Source organism: Centroberyx affinis, unplaced genomic scaffold, assembly GCF_046629955.1.
Source record: "Centroberyx affinis isolate AG114_WGS23_722 - 3 ecotype Tasmania unplaced genomic scaffold, CSIRO-AGI_Caff_v1 ptg001605l_1, whole genome shotgun sequence".
Taxonomy (NCBI): Eukaryota; Metazoa; Chordata; class Actinopteri; order Beryciformes; family Berycidae; genus Centroberyx; species Centroberyx affinis.
In genome coordinates, this window is record NW_027280049.1 from 27,489 (window position 1) to 50,128 (window position 22,640).

At 41.4% G+C, this 22,640-nt stretch overlaps 1 protein-coding gene across 2 annotated transcripts in view; it reads right to left on the bottom strand.

The window, feature by feature from the left end:
- The window catches only part of rngtt (RNA guanylyltransferase and 5'-phosphatase), an 81,578-nt gene that overhangs the window by 27,442 nt on the left and 31,496 nt on the right, over nt 1–22,640 (bottom strand). For both annotated transcript variants that reach the window (XM_071528061.1, XM_071528060.1), the window contains exon 11: nt 15,137–15,301. In XM_071528061.1, coding sequence (XP_071384162.1) covers nt 15,137–15,301 — 165 coding nt within the window. The remainder of the gene's footprint in view (nt 1–15,136; nt 15,302–22,640) is intronic.

A 22,640-nucleotide genomic window follows, 5' to 3' on the forward strand; every position in this document is an offset into this window, starting at 1 on the left:
TAGTGGAAATAAAGGGTCTGAGAGCTGCATGGAGCTCGTAAACTGCCAAATGAGGACCAGGGTTCTATAAAAACACTCATCGTGCCTCTGACACTCAGGGTAAGTATAGAAATTTGGAGTGTAAACATCTTGGATAGAATTTTCAGAAATCCTGCTTTCCAAAATCCTGGAATAGGGCAAAAGCAGTTAGTCTGATAATAAATTCAAATGAAGCCGTGAAAAGTAGCTGTCAGAATATATTTAAATGTCATACATTACAGTCACTGCAACAACATAAGAGGATGACTCATCGCCTCATATGGGATTTTGCACATTATATACGACCCTATCCAAGAATATGAAAATCAACAAACAATGTCTCTGACTTGTGCAATCTGTTAGAGACAACTTAGATTTCTTTCAAGTGATGACCTGACAGCTGATATTTGCTATATGTTCAAGCAGGGGGCAGATATAGGTTAGCAGGCAGGAAATGGCTTTGGTCAATACAGTAGAAAGCTAATGCATTAGTGCACTACAGTGAAGATCAGGTATCATACCAAACCCATCAAGATGAACTGAAGCAGAAATGCATTACAAAGGTGGGACAACAATATCCTACTTACAGCGGCCCGTCACAACTTCTTCTATCTCCTCTCCTGACTGAACGATGGAAAAATAATATAAAAACAATTAAATTCAAATCAACAATGCCAATCAAAGCGTCTGGATACTCATCGTCCAAATCTGACATTTACCTCAGCGGTTTGGCCATCCTGTGTCTGTCTCTGTGACTAGAATATGGAGAACCTTCAGTAAATAAGGAGGCTGTCAACACCCGTCAGAGCCTAGATGAGCCCAGACACATTCACTATGCAGGAGATGACAGAATATCATCATCATCTGTCCCAGCGCTGCACAGAGACAAACAAAGTGATAACCTCAATCACACATAGCAGAAAGCTCGTAATATAATGTAACCACATTTGCACCTAATGCAAGACTGGCAAACCAGATCCTGTACAGCAGGACTGGGCTCCTAAGAGCCAGAGCTTCTCCCCTTACTGTGAAAGATGCCTCTGACCCATGGATTCAGTCCAACACTGGCCTAACAGGCTGACCATCTATGATGACTGATGATATGATTTAAAAAAAAAAAAAAAAAAAATCTGTTTCTGAAGTGGATGAATGTTGCTGTATAACTAAGCCCATAATGTCAGCTGTAAAGCAGAACTTCACATTTCAAAATGAAAATACATTGACATTTCTATCAATAATCAATACACACTTTGTGCATTAATTGAAGGACTTAGTATATCATCAAATAAAAAATAAAAAATGTTATACAGGGCTAACTGAAATAGCCAATGGCTCTTCTCACCTTGCAGTAAATGTCTTCATTCTCCCCATCTCTTTTTTTCACCAGATAGCCCTGTTTGTTAGTGTTTGCTTTAGTTCCTTTTTACACCACTTCTGTGTTTGTTTCAGGGCCTTTTACCAATTCAGTTTGTAACTTGAATGGTGCTGGTGCAGCTTGCTGCAAAGTTACAACACTGAGTCACATTATGTATGTTACCTACCTACATAATCCCATATTCACAATCCACTTATAACTGTCAAATAATTTACAATTACTGAAAAAAAATGATACAATCGGGTAGCATGGCAATAACTGAGCTCAACACTGAGTATTATTTATATGCTGATCATAGAATTTCTTCATCAACAGAAAGCTATGACCGTTATCAGTGCTGTATAAATGTAAGTTATGAGGTAACCTAATTGAAATGTGAGTAGGCAACACAGCCAAGTAAATAGCAGCAATGCTGTGTTTGGTGAAACACTTAAGGAGCCTGGCTTCCCACACACAGAGCACAGCCCGGACACAGAAATATACCTGGTGCCTGTTACATTTATGCCATTGGAGAAAGTGATATTTAAAAAGTCAACAGTTTAATGCCAAAAATTGCTACGTTCCACAGGATATATTCTGGGAAAATAAATGAAGTGCTCAGCCCTTGGAGGAGCGCCGCATACTTTTGACTAAAGCAACAGAGACTGTTAGGCCGATGCTTTATCTGTCAAGACGCAGAGCAACATCAGTGCTCTCAAGACTGATAAATGAGTCACTGCAGATCACAGAGAGCTTGACGATCATGCTGACATGGAGAAGGCAGATAGCCAGACTAGAAAGAACTGGTGCCTTTATGAGGGAACGGCATGTAGGCGGCAAGATCTGGGAGTTTCCATTTCAGTTCTCTCGCCATCTTAGCACGCCCACCCACCACTTTCGGTGAGCTCGCTGAACCTTGGATGGAGAGATGAGCAGAAAGACGACTTCCACTCACACATCCTCCTCCAGTGAGGAAGTTCCTCGGAGCGATGCTGCAGAGAGGGGGCCGCGACCCTGCTTTCATGGTAAACCTCTTTAGGAAAGGAAACACAAAGCCGCGCCCGGCACTGCGGGCTTGTGGAGGCGGAGGAGAACAACACGGCCCCATTAAGAGATCAAGCTTTCACTGGAGACTTGGGGGCAGAGACGAGAGAGCGGATGTGCTCGGGGGAGACAAAACCAACAGCTAACATGGTGAGCGCCGCCACTCCCCTCGAGAGAGAGAGAGAGTGTCAGGGTGATGGAAGTCGGGCCATTTTCCTCTCCATTGTTTCACGTTTGGGCTCATTTCACATAATGACACAATGATGAATCGTACCTGGCTCGGCGATAGCCGAGTAACATCAAAATGACATCAGGAATGTCTCCCAGCCTCACTCTCCATGCAGTCTGTCTTCCACAGGGCAATGGTTGATGTTTCATTAGCAAATCAAATCTCTTGCCATCACCAATTGTCCTTTATTTCACCCCTAATCAATAATGGATCAGAAACATGAACATAATGATATGCAGGGGAAACCACATAAAAGGTAGAACTAGTACCATGCGTATTAATAAAAATCAAACGACATCCATAGTTGTGTAACGCCACCTGTGATTTATGACAGTCCGTGCACCTTTCATTCTTTACTTCACATAAAACAACACGAGCCCAGCAGCATACAATCTCCACCCTCAACCTCTGGCTGCCCCAGTGACAGTCAAATGGTCCGCTACCATTAACCCCTGACCCCATAATGTAGGCGATAAAAGAATCAGACAAGGGCTGTGAAGATGAAAAAACAAACAAAAAAAAAAACACAAAATCAACCTGAAAGACTGACGCTATTTGTAAAAAGGGGCAACAGATTCCAGACAGCTTGATGTTTTTAATGTGAATAAAAAAATGACATCTCTTTTCTACTCTATCCAAACAATCCACCTTACTTCTAGCGGCCTGATTTGGACACCTGAATGTGAAAAACAAAATCTGACTTTTTGTGATATTAGTAAGTAAAATCATTGGTATCCAAAAGACCACCCTCACTTATGTCTATGTCTCACTTATGTCTAAAAGTACTATAAACTGCTATAGCCACCCCTTGTCATTCCTTGCCACTTTCATACATACATTTTACATAAATGTACATTTTGTGAATATATATGTTGTGTTTTATGCCTTGCTGCAGCCAAGTTTCCCATTTGGGGAAGTTAAAATCTTGAACTAGAAAAAAGTTGTATTTTCTTGTCTTGGTGTGGCAGTTAACGGCTGGATTGTATGGGCGCACAATAGGAGAACGCCAAATGAGTTTCTACTCTCAAGGCGCCGTCCCTTCATCGTCTACAGCAGGAGCCGACACCTAGATGACAGCAGGAGGCGGCCATGAAAAGAGGCTTCTTTGAAGATATTGATATTCAATCCTTTCGAATGCACTATGCACAATTAACAAAAGGCTTTGAATTAATTTCACCACCACAGCAGGTGTGAGTGATGAAAATGCAGCAATGTGCAAATACTTCGCACTTGGAGTGAAGGATCTAGGGATGACTACCGATACACCGTCAACAGTCTGAAAAATAAAGTCATACCAAATACACAAGTCTGATAAATAAAACCATCTTTTCTAACAAGTAATTTCATATCTTAAAAGATGGTAAAAAAAACCCCCAAAAAACAGCTGAGTAATGGGTTGGTAAATACTGGGTAATGGCCTGAGAAATGGGTTTCTCAAAGCACTTAAGAGGTAATGGTCAATGACAATTGAAAATCGTCTGTAATAAACACAGTTTCAAAACCAAGTCTGCGGGGCAAGATTGGAATAGCATCCTGACAGCATATCCTCCTCCCATAGACTTTCATAAAAACAGCTCAGAGCTCTCAATGCTCTTAAGCATATAATTCATATTTGACCAAAATCACTAGGAGAGAGCTTACAAAAATTATTTCTGAAATATGTGGACATTTGATGCCAATTAGTAACAGCACAACACGTGCACTCTAATTAGTGTATTTTCTAAAGTTTCAAAGTAATTAATGGGTATTACACCCATCTGAATTGTGCATATTTGGAATTTTTAGGCACTTTATACACTGGCAATATGCATCAGGCAGCGCCGCACAGCACACTCACATTAACACAGCATTGCTGTGGCTCATTATTTTTTCCATATCGCCAGTTTCCCTCGGCGCACCTGGACTGAAATTATGCACTTTCCCTTCCTGGAGCCGTCTTATTTTCCTGCTGTCTGCTCATCCTCACGGCTCTAAAAAGCTTTAGGTGCGGGGGCTTAATCAAAGGCGGAGAGGATAGATTGATATTCCAGTCAGACCGCGGGGCCGTTGTCGGAGGCTCCTTTCAAGCCTAATGTGAATGGCCCTCTGAAGCCAGTGTGCAAGTTCCCTATTAAATGAAAAGCCCACATCAGAGTGTGCGGGCAGGACTGCTAAACTAGTGGCTGGCCTGGAGTCAAACAAGGTTATGGTGTCTGGAGAAGGGCCGCCTTTTGATGGATACAAGTTGTCTCATAAAACAATCAACTTTACATCTTCATACATTCATGTGCAGGGAAAGGCCAAAGATCCACAGAGACATACCAACGCTTATCGGATCCCTCAGAGGTTTAGAGCATGTAATAAGAGATGGCTTAAGACTGACCCGTCTTTCCTAGAGGCAGAGAAGGATTTAAATAAATGAGACTCAAAGTCTTGAGATATTCTTGAGTGATTTCAGTTGAGTAGATGAGGCAGATAGAGTTTTTGTCCATTTCCGTCATGTGTCAGTGAACAGATTCTCCAGTGACGCTTTAGCCCACTACACCAGGTGTTGAAATCTAATACTTAACTATTCACAGCCACTTTTCGCAAGAGGGTGGGAAAACAGAACTCATGAAATTATTACACGGAACTTCATCATCTGAGCTGTGAGACTGGGACTCAACTTTGCTGGTGTAATTGAGCGGTGAAACAGCACTTCTGGTTCTTTGCACACACTACATTGCTCAATTTTAACCAAGTGGCATCACTGACATGAGTGCGCCATAACATATGTTCATCTGTGCGCATCCACATCTTCGGTTTCCACGGAGGAACAAGTACGCTGGCGCTTTCGAGGTGCTCGGGTGGAGGGGAGGGGTGGGAGGTATGCATGATTGGAGTGAGTCAAACTACGTTACCGTTAAAAACTCTACCTGTTGACGCCAAAGTGCTGTGGGAGCACAGTGTTGTTGTAGCTAAGAGAATGACTGAGCAAAATATTTCATTCATGCACTGACTTGGTCGCTACAGTCAGAAAATCACCGAGCTATTTCCCATTACGCATGGGCGAAATAGTCAGTCACGCGCTGGGGGGGACCAACATGGCAGGGGGGTTCGAGGTGGGGGGTCTCACACAGAGTAGAGTACACACACTCCCTCACTAAGCCTTGCCAACATGTTACGCCCACACACCAGAGGTACGTTAGGATGTTTCCTTAAGATGATCTTTCAAGATTAATTTCTGGCAAAACCGCAAATACACAAAGAAAGACTGGAACTGGTGTCTGCTTTATAGAAGTATTATTGAAAATAACACAAGGTCAAGTAATATAACAAAACACAAATAGTCTAATTGCCATTGCAGCTCAACAGAGCCAGGTAAATATATCGTCAGTCAGCTTGATGCTATCTCATGAGAATTCCTATACACTGGCTAGAGCCTCTTTTAGGTTGTATAACTTGCCACATCTTCCAACAACTGCATATTCTGAGAGCTAAACACTTTCACCGACTACAGAAATAAAGTCATTTGCCTACAGGCATATATTTACTCAACCTTTGTAAGAAAGAAATAGTGATCTAGATATTCTCCCTCTGTTGCCTGGCAAGCAGAGCTGAAAAAACTACAGCTCTGAACCAGAATCCGCCCCTGCTCTTAACGTACCATTCAGATGTACTGAAGAGACTTGAAGAGAGCGGTTTTAATGGCATATAAAAGGTCGTCATGGCAAGTTTGCAAAGAAAAATATTGCTTAAGCGCCACGTTTATTTTGTCCAATTTTACTATGTCAGTCTATTAGGATATAGGACAGAATGTCATCTATAACTGAATGTAATCCACACTGTGGCTGCACCTTGAAATTCACATGGAGTTGTATTAAGGTGACTGGATATTAGCTTAGTTAATAGTTAGGATGTAAGCCAGAATTGGTAAGAACAAATTCAATGATGATTCCTGAGTAGCATAGGATGGGAAATGTTTTGTATCAAATTGCCCCTGAGAGAATTTTAATCAAACTGACATATAAGAAGTTAATACTATTTCAAATTGCATTTTTCTGGTATTTTATTTTATTTTTTTAATAATTGAATCAATCAAAGGAATTGAAGGAATTGTATAAAGCGCTACACACATGAACGAACAAATGAACCAACAAACACACAGAGCGTTCCTTCCAAGCACCTAATAAACATAATAATGTCGTATTGTCCTATTTTTGTTGCTGTTGCTGAAAGCTCTGGTAAACACCTACTGTGAAAAGAGTGTTGGTCCGTTGGCACCACTCTCTCATATCAAAGAGAATTGTGGTGCACCAATCTTGGCACCAGCTGACGTAATCAACCATGGTAACACAGAGGATGCTTTTATATATTTTTAAAATGTTAGTCTCTTTGTTGTTAGGGCTGTGCATGGTATCTGGGAAGCGCCCGATGTTGGGAGCAAGGAGGCTGTGACATTGCCCTGAGTAATACAGCGAAGGCAGACAGCAGAGCAAAGACAGACAAGGTGGTGAAATATCGAATAAGCTCCGAAGTCCACAGAGCGCCTGAAGATTGACACCTGCTGACATCACCCAGAGAACGCGAGGTCCTTTCCATCAGTACATCAAGCCTTAGAGCCTGGAAGGCATAGGAGGAAGCAGAAAAAAACACATAAAATGAGCCAGTACACTCAATATTGCTACACATACAGCAGCCCTCTCCGGGGAATACAACCTTTACTGTACAGATATTTCGTGCATCATCAGATATTGCATAACGTCTTGGAGGCTTTGAAGAAAACTAAAAAGTCTCAAAGCGACTGAGGTAAACAAACATTAGTCATCGAGTCCATGTAGCGTGTTCTTCCAAGAAGCATAAACCCTTATACAACAGTCAAAATGCTTCCCTTTTGTGAGTGGGTGCAGCAGGGAGAGGAGATGCAGGTGATGACGTGCGTCTTGTTCCTGAATCCAGCCTTGGAGGATGGGTGTACCACCGGGGCCAGCGGTGCAGGCTGATGAATGCTTTGTGGCAGTGTGTTCCGCAAACTGAGCAGAACACACATTCGAGCTGTGGGACACTAACTGGCGGTGTTACCCTGCCAAAAGGATTCCCACGTCCTTGCAATGTTAATTAGCTTGAATAAAATACTGTAGGCTTGTAGGTCAGTAGACTAAAATATTAGCAGATTTTGCTTCGCCAGTTTGCCCATTAGCTGGCAAAAATCAATATTGTGTCACAAGAAAAAAAAAAACGTGAATGTGGGTTTTAAACCAAATGCATAAAAATCAAAGTTGAAAGCCTTTGCTTTGGAGCACCTATGCAGAGCCAGTGTTGTGTGAATATTCCACTGGCAAGGTAAAAGGTGCTGTTCTGTACTGTCTTATTTGTTAACTGGAATGCTTGTTGTCGACAGCGCTTCTAGGTTTCAAAAGATTAATATATGCCCTGGACATGCCATCTTTGAGAATTAACCCTTAGAGAAAACAATGCTTTTCAGAAAACTCCATAAACTCTACACTACGCAGCAAGCAAAAGCATTCATCATGAAACTACAGAAACACAGATAGGGGAAACTGAAAGTACCATCTGAGGTAATACAGTAGGTGTGGAACCATCTCAGATCAGGACAGAGGTGGATACCAACACTCGATTTTGACTTTGTTAAAGAACCTAGATAAAAGAATCAGAGCAGACAGACACCTGGCTTCTCGCTTCTCTTTCCATCTCCAACAGCTGGAGACTAGACGGCTGACAGGGGTGTGAGGTCAGCGAGCCAGCGAGGAGCCGGCAGACTGACAGCGCTCAGGTAATGAGACATGCTGTTAAGGAGGATTTACTTTCCTTTAGCCCGGCGCTATGAACCCGCACCGACAGCAAAAACAGCACTTTGACACGTCTGTCTGGGCTTATCGGTAATAGGAGGACAATGAGAGCGGGGCATTTCAATAGAATCAAGGCCTTTTAATGAGGACTGAGCCTGCTGGACAGGAAGGTGAGTTGGGATGGGATAAAGCGGCGTCCTGTCACCGCAATTATCATGCGTTTGGCTGGAGTTACTAAACACCAGGGTTCCCACACTTGGGCATCAAATTCAAGGAATTCTCAATGACTTTCCAGTTCTTGTTTGGTGAAATTCAAGGACTTAAAACTGGTATGTTTAGGGGTGAGACATGACTTGGTCAAAATTCAACATCACAGACATCTTATTATCTACTGTTGATCTTGTCAAGTCATCATGGTCAAATTATTCACTTTAAAACTGAACTCTGTGTCTCTGTCAATGCAGATGTACATTAATTTTCCTCTTGATGTGAAGTACTGATGCTAGAAGAGAATGAAATGAAGAGAGAGGTTCAGAGAGCTGAGGCATACTGATGAATTTGGGTGCTATGTTTTAATGAACTGCACTAGTTTACTTTTTAAGTCTTTTATCTTTTGTATCTCTTGTCTGTACTTTTGCACTTTTTAATTGTAAATCTTTTACCTTTACTGTATTTTATCACTCTGTAAAGCACTTTGAATTGCCCCAGTGTATGAAATGTGCTATACAAATAAAGCTGCCTTGCCTTGCCTAATAAAAAGAATCAAGTATTTCAAGGTCATCCACTTATTTTTAGTTTTAAAGGCCTTTTTTTTTGCCAAGGGACGCGGGAACCATGTCGACACGCCGTCTGGGATCAGCATTCAGGGCCAAACATCAGCAACAGGTGACAATAAGCAATCCAGAAATCCATTTGAGATAAAGCCTGGACGACTCCATCTAGATAAGGCGCGATAACGATAAGCCGCAACCTGACCGCGAGCTCGGCAAGGCTCCTGGGCCAAGGGAACACTGTCTCCATCAGAAAATACATTTGGCTATTCAAGATAAGACGAGCGACAGTTTGAATGTCTGGAGAAGCAATTACCTAGAGCCCAGGCCTGAATGAAATCGGTTACTTTTTTTTATCATTTTTCATGTATCAATTCCATAGATCCCGTTTTGACAGCACATGAGGGGCCCACACTCTGGCGTCGAGGTAATTTACTTGTGAGGAGGCAGCGGCAGCAGAGTTGCTCTTATGAGAACAAGATAAACGCCTCTGATTCACAGCCCACAGACAACAGCCCACCCAACAAAACGAATGCTCTGGCGCACATCAAAGATAATAACTGCATAGTTCAGTGGGCCCGGAGTCGACTTCACTCCGCTGTTTCTACTCTCGACGAGGTCTAATTCTCTCGGCTCTTCTGTATTCAATACATAAGCTAAACCGTAATCTCACCCGCTGTGATTAGGCAATCAGTCTGAGCTCCGGGAAAAGATTGCAATCTTGCCGAAGTATCTAGATAGCTATGTTTCAGGTCCCTACGCAAATTCAGTTTTCAGCTGAAAAGGTCTCTGGTCTCTGGTAGGAGATCTGTCATTCTGTAACTAGTTTCAACTGAAGCCTATCTCTGAGAATTCACCAGTGGGGAGCAATACCTGTTGGAGAAGTCGGTACTGAAGGGGTGAAGTCCAAGATTCAAGATGGTGATACTGATCTCACTAGGGGGAAGTTAATTCAACTTAGTTCTAATTGCTTTAGCTGTTTGATAAATGGGCTCTGGATATTACAATGTTTCACAAAGGGCAAAGAAAAATTAACACTATCTAATTCCCATTTTTTAATATTAAAAAGTGACCAAATTACGACTTCATTAAATCTGGATACACTCGGAAAAACACCATGAGTCACATTTAATTAAGCTGTACAAATGTTAGGCTTACTTAAACAGAGCCTGTCATTCTGAGTTTTCCGTTTCCGAGAATACACCAAACCGATGTTTACTCCTATTTGAAAGTTGCTCACTTGAATTCAGTTAGACGTATGTTACCGGCCCTAGATTGAGGATGTAATTTTATTCAAAGGGAAAAAATATGGAGCCGAGCCAAAATTGTCTGAAGGAATACAGTTTGATGGCTGCTAACAAAGGCGGATGACATACGCCAAGCCTATCTACCCAACGCACTAAAAAGCTTGCTGCAGTTCAGTCCTCATTGTCGGGGCTCTTGACAACATTCAAACCAGCTACTGACAATGTGCAGGTGCATGCGGTATCAACCACTGCATACAAAATAAATGTGGTTATATCTACTCACTACAATATGCTCCAGAACTAGGTGAGCAATAGCATCTAATGGCACTCATCATTACATCCACAACAATTTAATGAGGCCTGACATCCATTAAGTCCAAAACAAGTACAAAAAGGCAAAAGAAACCCAAGGCAGTTAATAGGCTTTATGTCTCAAAATTGAATGAATTTGTCAATAGGTGCATAATGCTCAGGTCAAAAGGCAGCTATTTTGTGTACAGACTCAGTAGTTAGAATTACATGTTACATTGGGCCTAGGAAATAGTTTAGTTCAGTGCATTTGTTCTCTTTCGGCCATAGAGCAACACAGGCAATAGTCCAGGTGCTCGCATGGCGGATCCATTCAAATTTTGTAGCTTTATACATGAAGAGACATTTTCATTCAAAGCCCTGTGTGCCATCCAGCTTGCTTGATGGCTGGAGCGAAAATGAGGCGCTTGCAGAATGATGGAGCGACAGAAAATCGGCTTTGCAGATAGTAGTAGTGAGGAAGAGATTAATAGAATGTCTCTCGCATGACCCATCTCATCATTTCAGAAGGCTGGAGTCTATGGATTTTGGGAATTATCATCAGGGTTAACGAGCACAAACTCTTGACACGTATCATATGATGACTTAAGCCTGTGTTGCGGATAGTTGAGCCTAGCCTTACTTAGACCTCAATTCAAGTGTAATAAGAATGAGTTTGGGTTGGATGAGTGTTTTGACTTCTTAAACCCAGTCTCTGTGGAAACTGCATAAAACATCATCATAGCTCACTGCGGCCCCAGACAGAAATGTAACACTCATTCCTATAATCCGAGGAGGAATTTGAGTAGGATGACTTATTTTACCTCATAAACCTATTCTCCGTGGAAATTGCTCCAGAGAATAGCACAACAGTAATACTCTCTGATTCAGCAAGCAGGAAAATGGCCAGAAATCTGACTCTTAAGTTGAATCTTGGTTTCTATTACCTTGAAAGGGAACACGCAGATATTTGGGAAATAGGGTATTTGTTTGACTTATCGGCGTGCATTGAGAGGAGAGAAATATCTCCTCTATGTTTCATGCACGCTGACGCTTTAACATGCTGTGAATTTGAATGTGCAGTATGAGCTAGGCTGGCATCATCTCAAAAGTACAGCACACTACACATACACAAGTACAACTGCCTCCAATTTTCTTGTTGGCACACATTAGTAAGTTGATACAAGAGCTTATTTGCCAAAATGTCAATGTGCTCTGTTAAAGTCTCTCTCCAAACAAATCTCTTAACTGAGAATATTCAAAAAGTGATGTATGATCATCTCTACCAGTCCCAGTCCCAGTCAAAATGAGTGTGTAGCATGTGAATCAGGACAGGGATGCAGAGCTGTGCCTGTTGGCAGGGATCAGCTTGTTACTCCTACATTGCCTGCAAGGCTTGTTCAAAAACTTTCAGAAATGCTAGTGAGATCAGTAGTAGGCCTCGCCCACTGATGGCCATTTGACTCTTCTCCACACTCCAGCTGTCAGTGAGGGTCACATGTAGTTCAAGGCCATGGTTACAACACACCAGGTACATAAAGGTGGCACAATTCTCAAGATGATACCACAAAGGGTGGGGAAGGAAACACGATACACTGCAACTTTATTTTTGTAAGATGCAGAATTACTTGTGCAAATCCTGATATATTTGTAACCCCTGACTCCTGTAGGTGTCATGCTAGCTCTCATTATGTTGCAGCTTCGAGGATTACAGAGGCCCCACTTTACCAAACTACATCACATTTTGGATTCAAAACAAGACTAGGTGTGCTTAGTGGCAACAGGGACATTCTGTCTCTATGATGAATTGACTACGTTTATAATTCAAGAAAATATCTGTTACATCATTTAAAGCCTTAGTTATTTTGGCTGCATTTTATGAGCATAAATTGTACTTAGCACCTAATACAATTAACACAAACCTAACACAAAATTTTACATGGTAAGTGTGGATAGTACATGATTTCGAACATACTCAAAGCAACACCTCATGGCTCTGCCCCACCCCACTGCTAAACTACTGTGGTAACACGCCAAATTTACACACACATCTGACGTTGGATGCTCTCCAAGAGCCTGCAGTTAAATCTCATGGAACTGAGCCTGTTTGGTAGTGTGTGTATTCCACGTTCATCTCACAAAGCGTAGTGCATTTTCAGTGTGTTTACATGTTACTACAAGTTATGTCAATGCACTACAGCACACTGAAATGTGTATGTTTTTACGTTTGATTTGCCTAATAAAAGAGGAATGGAAATATTCTGTATAATAATCCATATCAATAATGAACACAATCATGTATCACAATACTAAAAAGATGTACTGTGTAGAAGTAGTCTGTAAAAGTATATACTATACTGCATACAACACTACTGTGTGAAGTGTCAAATCAAATTGTGACCCATAGTATTAAAACCCAACCATATCCTAAGGTCCTTGAAAATACCCAGCATCAATGCAATGCATCACAATAACAGTTGCAGATAAGGTTTCTTCAGAAAGTATACAACTCTCTTGACCTTTTCTGCATTTTGTGGCGTTACAGTCTGAATTCAAAATGGATGAAATTGTTAGTAGATTGTTGAGAAAAGCACATAGGTTAAGGACTTGGCTCCATATCCATCTTTGAGATGCAGTGCCAATAAAACCACTTAAGATGGTAAAGAAGAAACTTTTGAGGGGATAGAATTACACTCCAGTTCTGTCTGACTGCCTGACAATCAAGTTACAGTGCAAATGCATGGCAACGTTTTTCATGATTGCAAGCTAGTCACTGAGCCAAACATGCCACGTGCAATGCACTGTAGCACAGGCGTCACTGACTGAGTTACATTATGCAGGCAACAGTTTTATTATTTATTTTCAATTATCAATTCAGAATCATCTTCCACTCAGAACCCATCTGGTCAGCCAAGTTCATTCAACGTACAGAAGAGGGAAATTCCAAAAATACATCATCTAGAGGTCTCAATGTACAAATTTTTACGTTCCAAAGAGGCTATTGTAAGACAATTGCTCAAATTAAGAAGACAAAAAAAAATAACTGGTCCCAATTGGAGGGGAAATGGTGCCATGAATGCGTAAGTGGTACAGACACAAAACAGCAGCCTAGCAACAGACAAAAGCCGTCATACAACTCCAGCCTGTGATTGAAATATCCTTAAAAGGAATTTCTGGCCAACATGCCATAAAGTGGAGCGCTGTGCTGCAATGAATTAATGAGCCAGATTCCAGTTTCCCCCTTTTAATGTCCCCTACAACAGAGATATGGCTGTATGGGGAGCAGATGGCCGCCGCGCAGAACAATGAGGCAGTGAGGAACCAGACATAGTTCCAGTGACTTCATTTCGAGAATATCTTCATCAACATGCCCCCAAAAGGGTAGCGGGTGATCCTTCATAAAGGCCCTTAGAGGGGTTGGATAGCACAGGGTTAGACCAGAGGTAACCCAGACATTCATACTTAGCATTTTGCACAGTACAAAAACACCAAGTGAAGACGGAGATGTGAGCGGTGGGCCTGGCTGAGGAAGAAACGTGACGACAGCGCGAGGGGCCGCCCGCGACTTCAGCCCCTCCACGCACACTTTGATCATTGTGAATGTGCAGGGCCACAACTTCCCACTGATCTTAGCCCGGGCAAAAGATCAAATTAATTGTACACTGACCTCCCGCGGACCCATTACTAGGCCAGAAGTGCAGGCCTTTGTGGGAGGCTTAACAGCTTATCAGAGGATAAAAGCTCTGTTGTCCTCCGCCTTGGGAACGGCACAGGCTCATAACCTGGGCTGCGATGAGCTATACATTATATGACACCTCCGAAAGAGAAACACAGGAAAATATGACATCATCTGAACCATGGTAATGAAGCGAAAAGTTACTTTGTAGGACAAAATACATGCAAACATGTCCTTTGTGTTCATTTTTTCCACTGACGTCTTTTTACCCTTAATTAATCCACTTACTCCTCTTATGGCAATTGTCTCAATTTTGATTAAAGCAGTTCTGCACAGTAATCAAACAAAAATTTTGATTATTAGATTAAAGGCAGATGTCTTGGTCGTAATCAAACAAATGCTTTGATCACACTACCACTCTAATGGTGCCAAGACGCATCTACAAAGCCCTTCAGCATTAAGGCAAGAGCAATCTCAATCACAGGCAAAAGTCAACAGCCACTGATGAGAACACCAAGACTTCACAGAGGCAAATGAACACACTTTGAGAGGATGTTAATGACTCGGACATTTCATGTCTAGGTAAGTAAGTCATTTTTTGTCAGCTTGAGTTTTGTTTGGTTAGACCATCTGTATGTATCTGTGTGAAGAGCAGGAACAGGTTTTTGGCTGGACGTCAGATGAAAGTAACAGGGAGAAAGAGAGGAGTTGGAGAGGGAAAAAGGACATCTTTGTACGTTACCTTGCGTGATGCATGAATGTCAAAGAAGGGCTTGTTTCGGACACTGAAGGGCTCCTTGGTCTTGTCAATCTGTCCGGTCTTCATCTTTTCCATCCGGGGAGAAATGATCTCCTTTTCTATGCACAACAGCCGGATATTGAAATCACACTGGCCAACAGGCTGTCCCTGGGAAACAAAACAGAACAACAAACAACTCTGTCATCTTAATGCACCCTGGGAAGAGGACTCTCATTTAGACATGTATGCGTACAAGCAATGTGCACACTTTCTAGAATAGTCTTCATTTGGACTCGAGTTTCTTATTTCTCCAAGGTCATCGAATAGCAGGTGGACACCCATCTCTTTTGGAGAAAAAAATGTACAGATATGCGAAGGATTTATGAGCTGCCAATGCACTGCCACGGCAACAGTGTTGATGTGACTAGTTACGGGCTGGAGGACGAACATCGTCGCGGGGCTGAGCAGGACTTCCTTATAGCCACTATGGTCGCGACAATATCAGTGCCTAAGGTACCCAGTATGTACAGTGCAATCAGCTTTCCCTCGTCACTATGACAACAGGTCCCTCGAATGCCTTCCATTCTCGTTCTTCGACACACTGTTTTTCCAAATAGATGAGCACCAGTGACCTGAGCCGTCACTGCCTCCCAATAGACAGGGCCACTGAGGCCAAGCCCAGGTGCCACCAAGCCCATCTGGCAGTCCACTGTGTCCAAGGCGGAAATAAAGTGCAACAATGCAAAGTTCCTGCCCCCAGTTTCTCATTAAAAGCAGCTTGGTGGAAAAGGGAACAGCGTTGACACTGATTGGATGCAGTAACGCAGCCAAATTAAACAATACGACTGTCTGTCTGACTGCTTTCAAGTGCAAGTGGAGGCAAGAGGAGCTGGGAGGAAATCGTGTTGGTACAATAATTGAGTTCTATAATATGCAGGCTATTTCAAAATGGAAGGCTGGTGAAACGAAAATCACCACCACGTCTCAGCTGACAAGGCAATTATAAAAGAAAGATTTATAGATTTCACCGTTCTCAGCACTAGAAATCACCGAGAGCCTTTGAGGCACAAGAAAGTAAATTCTGGAACGTCAGCCAGATGGAAACGGAGTATATTCATGGCTGACGACCATTTGACATTTAATGCTTCTCGCACCTTATCAAGAATTAAAAAAAAACACAGAGCTCAAATTCTGCTGAAAGAGAATGAGGAGGAACCGTGTGGATTGGTGTGACAAAATTACACCTGTAGTGACCCTACACCCGTGAATCAATATTCCCTAATCTATAGGCAAAGAATGGCCAGCGAGCGAGATGCTGTGACCTGTGGGCATTTGTATTCTGCTCTGTTACTGTTAGGTAAAGGCCACATCGCTTCTCGAGAGCTTTCTATGGAATCAAAGGGCACGGGAGGAGGAAAAAATGTTTCAAGTGGTGGGCGGCCAGCGACTGGATTAGGTTTAGATGGAATTGATGGGGCTGTAATGTCTGGTGAGCAGTGCTGACATTCAGCAAAAAGACAAGAATCTCCCCTTAAGCATGCAATCTTAAGAGAATGGGTCGATCTTCTGTGTGAGACAGTCCAGGTACAGTCTAATGCGCTCTGCAGGGCCTGATTTACTGCTGCATGGTTTCATTAAAGCAACTCTAGTGTAATGTCATAAGCTTGTCATCTTCAACGACTAGTCTTCATATGTCACCACAGAACACAGTGCAGCGCCTGGTAAGCAGTACTGGGCTTTGTGAGAGCAAACGCAATTATCGCTTTTTAAGATGGTGCAAAGGAGGATTATTAGAGCTGGAGTGAGTTTTGTTTCTCATAAGAAGATTTACTCCTCCACTTTAAATTAAACTGGTTATGCTTTCAGACTGCAGAGAAACTTTGGCGATTACAGCCCTCACAGCAGATGATTAAGAAAGGCATTAAAATGCAGATTCTAGAACAAGAGGATCAACACTTGATCAGTAGTGGTGGGAATTCCCACTGAGCACAATGTTGCCTTTTGTAATGTATTGTGATACATTCAGCACTCTTTATCCTGCATACTGATCTATTTGATTGTGGTAAAAAAGCAGAGATAAAAATCCCTTTGAGCGATAAAACGTCGATATCACTAATATTTATGACTTTGAAGACATAGCTCAAATACGAAGTGAAATTGAAACATTCTTTCAAGGACTTGTTTTTCATTTTCTGTGACTGCAGGCCGACTAAAAGCACGCTGCATTCTCCTGGAACAACAACTGGTATCATGTCCCACACATTCTGCACCATCTGTCAGCTGTGTCATCAGGACAGAACAAGATGTAAGTGTGAATGATTCAAGGCATGTGCTGTCCATGCCTGCTCAACTAGAAAGCACAGGAGACAAGAATCTTGTCAGTCTGACGCTCTTGGGATTGAGGATCAATTGAATCAGTGAAATGTCTGAACGACCTGTCTTTGTTGCACCTATCAGTTCTGCAGCAGTGGTGCTTCGGGGTTAATTTGCCTCTGATTCTGTTCCTGTTTCCGCTTTGTTCCCAGTTTTGGTTCCGCTAAAGATCTTATTTAGGTAACATGCTGTGATGAAAACAGTGTTTTTAAATATTATACTAAGCAAAAATATTTTTTTGGATGGCCTGTTTGCTTTCTTGGAGGGGAGGGGGAATCTGGCTAAAGTTTAATGTAAAGTATACATTTTGTTTCTAGCAGTATTGTCGTGGTAATCTACCACTGCTGAAAAAATACAAAGCAAACACTGCAAATGCACAGAAATTCTAGGCAAAAACACATTCAAAATATAAAACATACATACACATGTATTCTAAAACACCAAGTTACAAATTAACTCCAGTCACCAAGTGAATACAGGTAGATGTTGTTTGTTTACTCTACCATCAATGTTGGCAGGTAATCAACTATCAACTACTTTGACTTCTGGGCAAAAAAATAAGTTACTTTACTGTCTTGTAATGGACCCAGGATTAAGTTTACAGTTTAAAGGCATGGTATTTATTAGACCAATCATATAAAATTGTACACATGAAAAGTTTGACTCATACATGGAATATAAACTTTTTTTAAATCAACATTCATGATACACTGCATCTCAAATTACAGGTCTGTTTTACATAAATGTTCAAAAGTTACCAGTGTAACCCAACCTGCTACGGCTTCAAAATCCTGTACACGTAAAACTCAAATTTGCCCGTTCAAATTTACCAATCCAGGCATCAAAAGCTCAATTAGTTTGAGAGAGAAACAAATCAATCCAGTGAATGAAAACATAAATAATGCAAATGTGTTTCAACAGGGGCACCTTGTTTCATTTGCGGATGGTTGCTGTGATGCAGAGGAAAGCGAATAATTGCTAATGGCTTTCGAGTCACCTGTTGTAAACATCAGTAAACAAGATACTGGTTCTTATCAACACACAGTTATAATAGTCTATATACTAGGAAGATTCTTAAAAGCTTAATGAATAGGCCTGTATATTGTGGAGCATGAATTATGTCACACATGCATCATATATGGATCGAGGCAGCTTAAACCGAAACATAGACTGTGGCAAGGAAGCTATAAGTGTATTATATAACAGCTCTAATGTGTAAATTTAACCCCGTGCAGAAAGAATCTATATATAAACATGTATGAAATGTTAATACACCAGAGAGCTGCAGAATCAGAAATGAAGTCTTCTTTAGGGTAAGGTTTGAAGAGACTGAAGGACTGAACAAACACACCTTGCAGAAAAATGACAGTGCTAGGAACGCTGTTGAAAGCTTTGTGAGCGTCTGGGCTAATTTGCGATAAAAGACATTAGGCGGTGGTGAGAAAATCAGAGTCGGGAACCAGTCAACAGCAGCATAATGTGCAGCTTCCCTTGGGATATTCAGGACAAAAAGGCTGTCAGAGTGTTATGGTTTAAAACTGTTTATGTCCATGTGTCCTGTTTATCTGTTTACATCATAGGGCCACAATGCACTCCCAATATTTTGAGGCAATACTTAAGACTAGGGCTGAACGATTTTGATAAAATATCTAATTGTGATTATTTTGACTGATATTGCAATTGCGATACGATTTGCGATATTAGAGGGAATGATAATTTTACATAATTATTCTCATTTTCATTGAAAAACACATTAAAATGATTATGGTGTGATTTTTGCGGGGATCTGTACCAAACAAAGATGTTTTCTTAAGTCTGTAGAACATGATGTGTAGGCCAGGACATCTCTGCAGCACGACAATATTTAATTTAAAATGGTATTTTGACACACATTTCGCCTTTAACAAATATTGCGCCTCCTGCGATTTGAAAATTGCAGTAGGCCATATTGCAATTTCGATAAAATTTTGATTAATTGTTCAGCCCTACTTGAGACTAAAACTGTGACCAACGATACTAGTGTTTTGGTTCCTCATAGTCACTATGTAATCCATATGACTTTTCTCCAGTTGTCATTTGCTGTCCCTTGTATGTTGCCTCATACTGTTGCCCATATACTGTACAATTGGCTTTAAATGGGAATAACAATTTAAGAATTCCTCTCTGCTTTCCCTATGGTGTAGAGCAGTAAAATCTGGGGCGGCTACCAAGACAATGACATCATGCTGCTGATCAGTTAAATGATATAAATCATTATTTTGTGATTGGATTGGGAGCTCACCAATGCAGCAAACACTTTGGCCATGGGAAGAACACCATTCTAAGCACGTTTGTATTCCCAAACTGGTATGCTCCCAGACACGCTGTCAAGGCAAAATTTACATGCCGTTTAGTAGATGACGGTGAATTTATGATTGCGCTTTGCCTATTATTATCATCAGGAGACATCCATCAGTGCCCGGGACCAAACTCAAGAAAACATAAATTCGGAGAGACAGCTCTCAATATGATGACCAGAGGAGTAATGATCCTGTTATCCAGGTATGCACTAATTTCAGTGAATGAATTTATTCATGGCAACCCGCCTAATCCCTTGACTTCTGTATGTCCTTGTGTCCTAGGGGAAACCTAGATGGAGTCACCAGGTAAGGCTAAAAGCGAGCTATTGCAATTGCCATCTGCTTTGGGCTGATCTATGGTGGCGGGTGATGTCACCACCTGTTGCACTCTATAGAAGGTGACATCACCTATTTTTGTCAGACTACGCAGCAGTCTGTTGCATATTTGAGCCATATAAATGTATATAAATGTCAAGATTTTGCTCAGTATAGTAATTTATCACCATGTCAACAAAATAGAGGATACATGAACCAATGTCACTGAAATAAATGTTGGAGTTGAGGTTAGATGAGATGGGGGTCTGTGTTAGTACTTCTGTCTGTTATGTTGATACAAGATCGAGAACCACATTGGAAATAAGTATTTGATGTGTTGATGTGCTATCCTCAAGGAGGATGCCGTTTGTTTTTTTACTGTTGCATTTTATCCTTTCCTCAATAAACTAAACGATAGGTTGATTTCTCAATTTTACAGAATATCTGAGTTTTATGCTTAAATGAGCTTTATTCTACAGTAATGTTAGGAGGGTTGGACCAGACAATGTGTGTACCCTTATCCCCCAGCTCCTCTTCCACTCAACTTCACCATCTTTCCCCAGTGTCTAACATCAAAAGCTGGGGTCTTAGTTCTCTGGTTTATGACTTTGGGCGAAAGTTATTTGTGTTCACAAATATTGACTGAACAGCCTGAGGCTATAACTATATCCCAACCGTCTGTCTGCTTACGTAAGCCCCTGCTGCATACCTTCCCTGCTCCTTTATGTGTCATTTTAGTACCGGATTGTGCTTACCTCTCAGGCACAATTAAAAAAAAAACAGAAAAGCACATCCAAAAACACAGCCAAGAGCTGTCAGTTGTGTGCATTAGTATTCCACTCTTACTCAACTTAGGTTGTTGGAAAAGTCCAGCATGGACACTAACTGTGTTCTTTGATTTTGGAGGGTGTGGGACTGCCAATTAAGGGAAACTTCGCCTGCCATCCATTGCCTGGGTAAAAACAGCAAAACTCATTGACAGTTTAAGGCATTTATCCTCACTGTCAGCATTATATTTCCTTAAACAATGTCAAAGTGAACCCAACATGAAAAATGAGGGCTGGTATTAATATCACAATGATGGACAGCATCCAGATGAAAAGTTAAGTCTCCGGCGAGCGCTTAGATGCACTTTGGAGGCATTGGGATTTATAAAGAAAGTGAAGTCATTGAGGGTAACTGGAAAGTCTTTGCTAGCAAGGGAAAAAAAACCTCTTACACCAGCAAGCATAAGGAAACACCACTCAGCAAAAATCCTACCTCTATCCAACCATCCACTGTAAGAGAAGCAGTAACCACTATACACAGTAGGTATAACAAGAGGTTCATTAAGTGCATAAATTGCAAAACGAGACTAGACGAGAGCAGAGTGCTGGTGGGATGGCGTGCAAAAGGCTAAACTCTCCCACACTGTGAAGTGACTGCAGAGGAGAGCCATCAGAGAGATGCTGCCATTGGTCTGACGGAGGAATGATGCGGTCCAGACACTATTCTTAGGGAGGAGAGCCCTGCATAGGCACAGACTGTAGCCGCCACCCAGCTTCTCAAGCAGAAGTACATGGAGCTGATGTAAGTGAAGAAGTAAAGAAGAAAATGGGGGGCATCTCTGCAGTGAACGCTATAGCAGGCATTTTTAAACGCAAGCTTAAGATGTAACTGTTTACTCTTGCTTTTTCTTATAATTGTTATGTGACTTCTCTTATTGTCATTTTATCTGAAGTCTCTCGCACTTTATTTTATTGCTTGCACTATTTCTTTTATCTGTATTTTATTATTTTATCCGTTTTAATTGTTACTTTACTCTTTAATTTCATGTATTCTTAACTGTATTTTATTTTATTGTTATTTTATTCATTTTATTCTGAAGCGCATTGCATTTGTATGCATGAAATGGGCCATATAAATAAAGCTTGGTTGAGTGATTGATTGATTATAAGCACTAATTTCTGCTCAGCAGTTAATCTGATTGAGCCAATTGTTTTGTTTAATTCCACACCTATTACATGATCATTTGTGCAACATGAAAGATAATGAAGTTAATGTCAGTACATTGATGCTGATGTCAAGTGCAAAACTCCAAGCTGACTGTTTAATTTGAAGATAATAGCTTTCTATAGCAATTGCAAAACCTGTAGATAAGCATGTGTAATTGCTGTTCCCTCATCACAGCAGAGTTTGTCAATTCTTTCACAGTGGGCGAGTTGACAGTGACTGACAGGCTGTTGCTCAGATTAGACATGAAGCAGCAACTTTCCAGGAAGACAAAAAAGCCTTTTTTCATACCCCGCAGCTGCAGCAGAACCACAACATTCACTCAAAGTCTCAGGGTGATAGTCAGGGTCAACCAATTTCATGTTTGGAGAGGCACGTACACACAAGCTCGCAATAATTGCACTCTATAGGATGACTAAGAATATAAATGGGTCTTAGCTACATGAGCAGCACTGACATACCCCATTAATTTCCGACATAATCTGCAG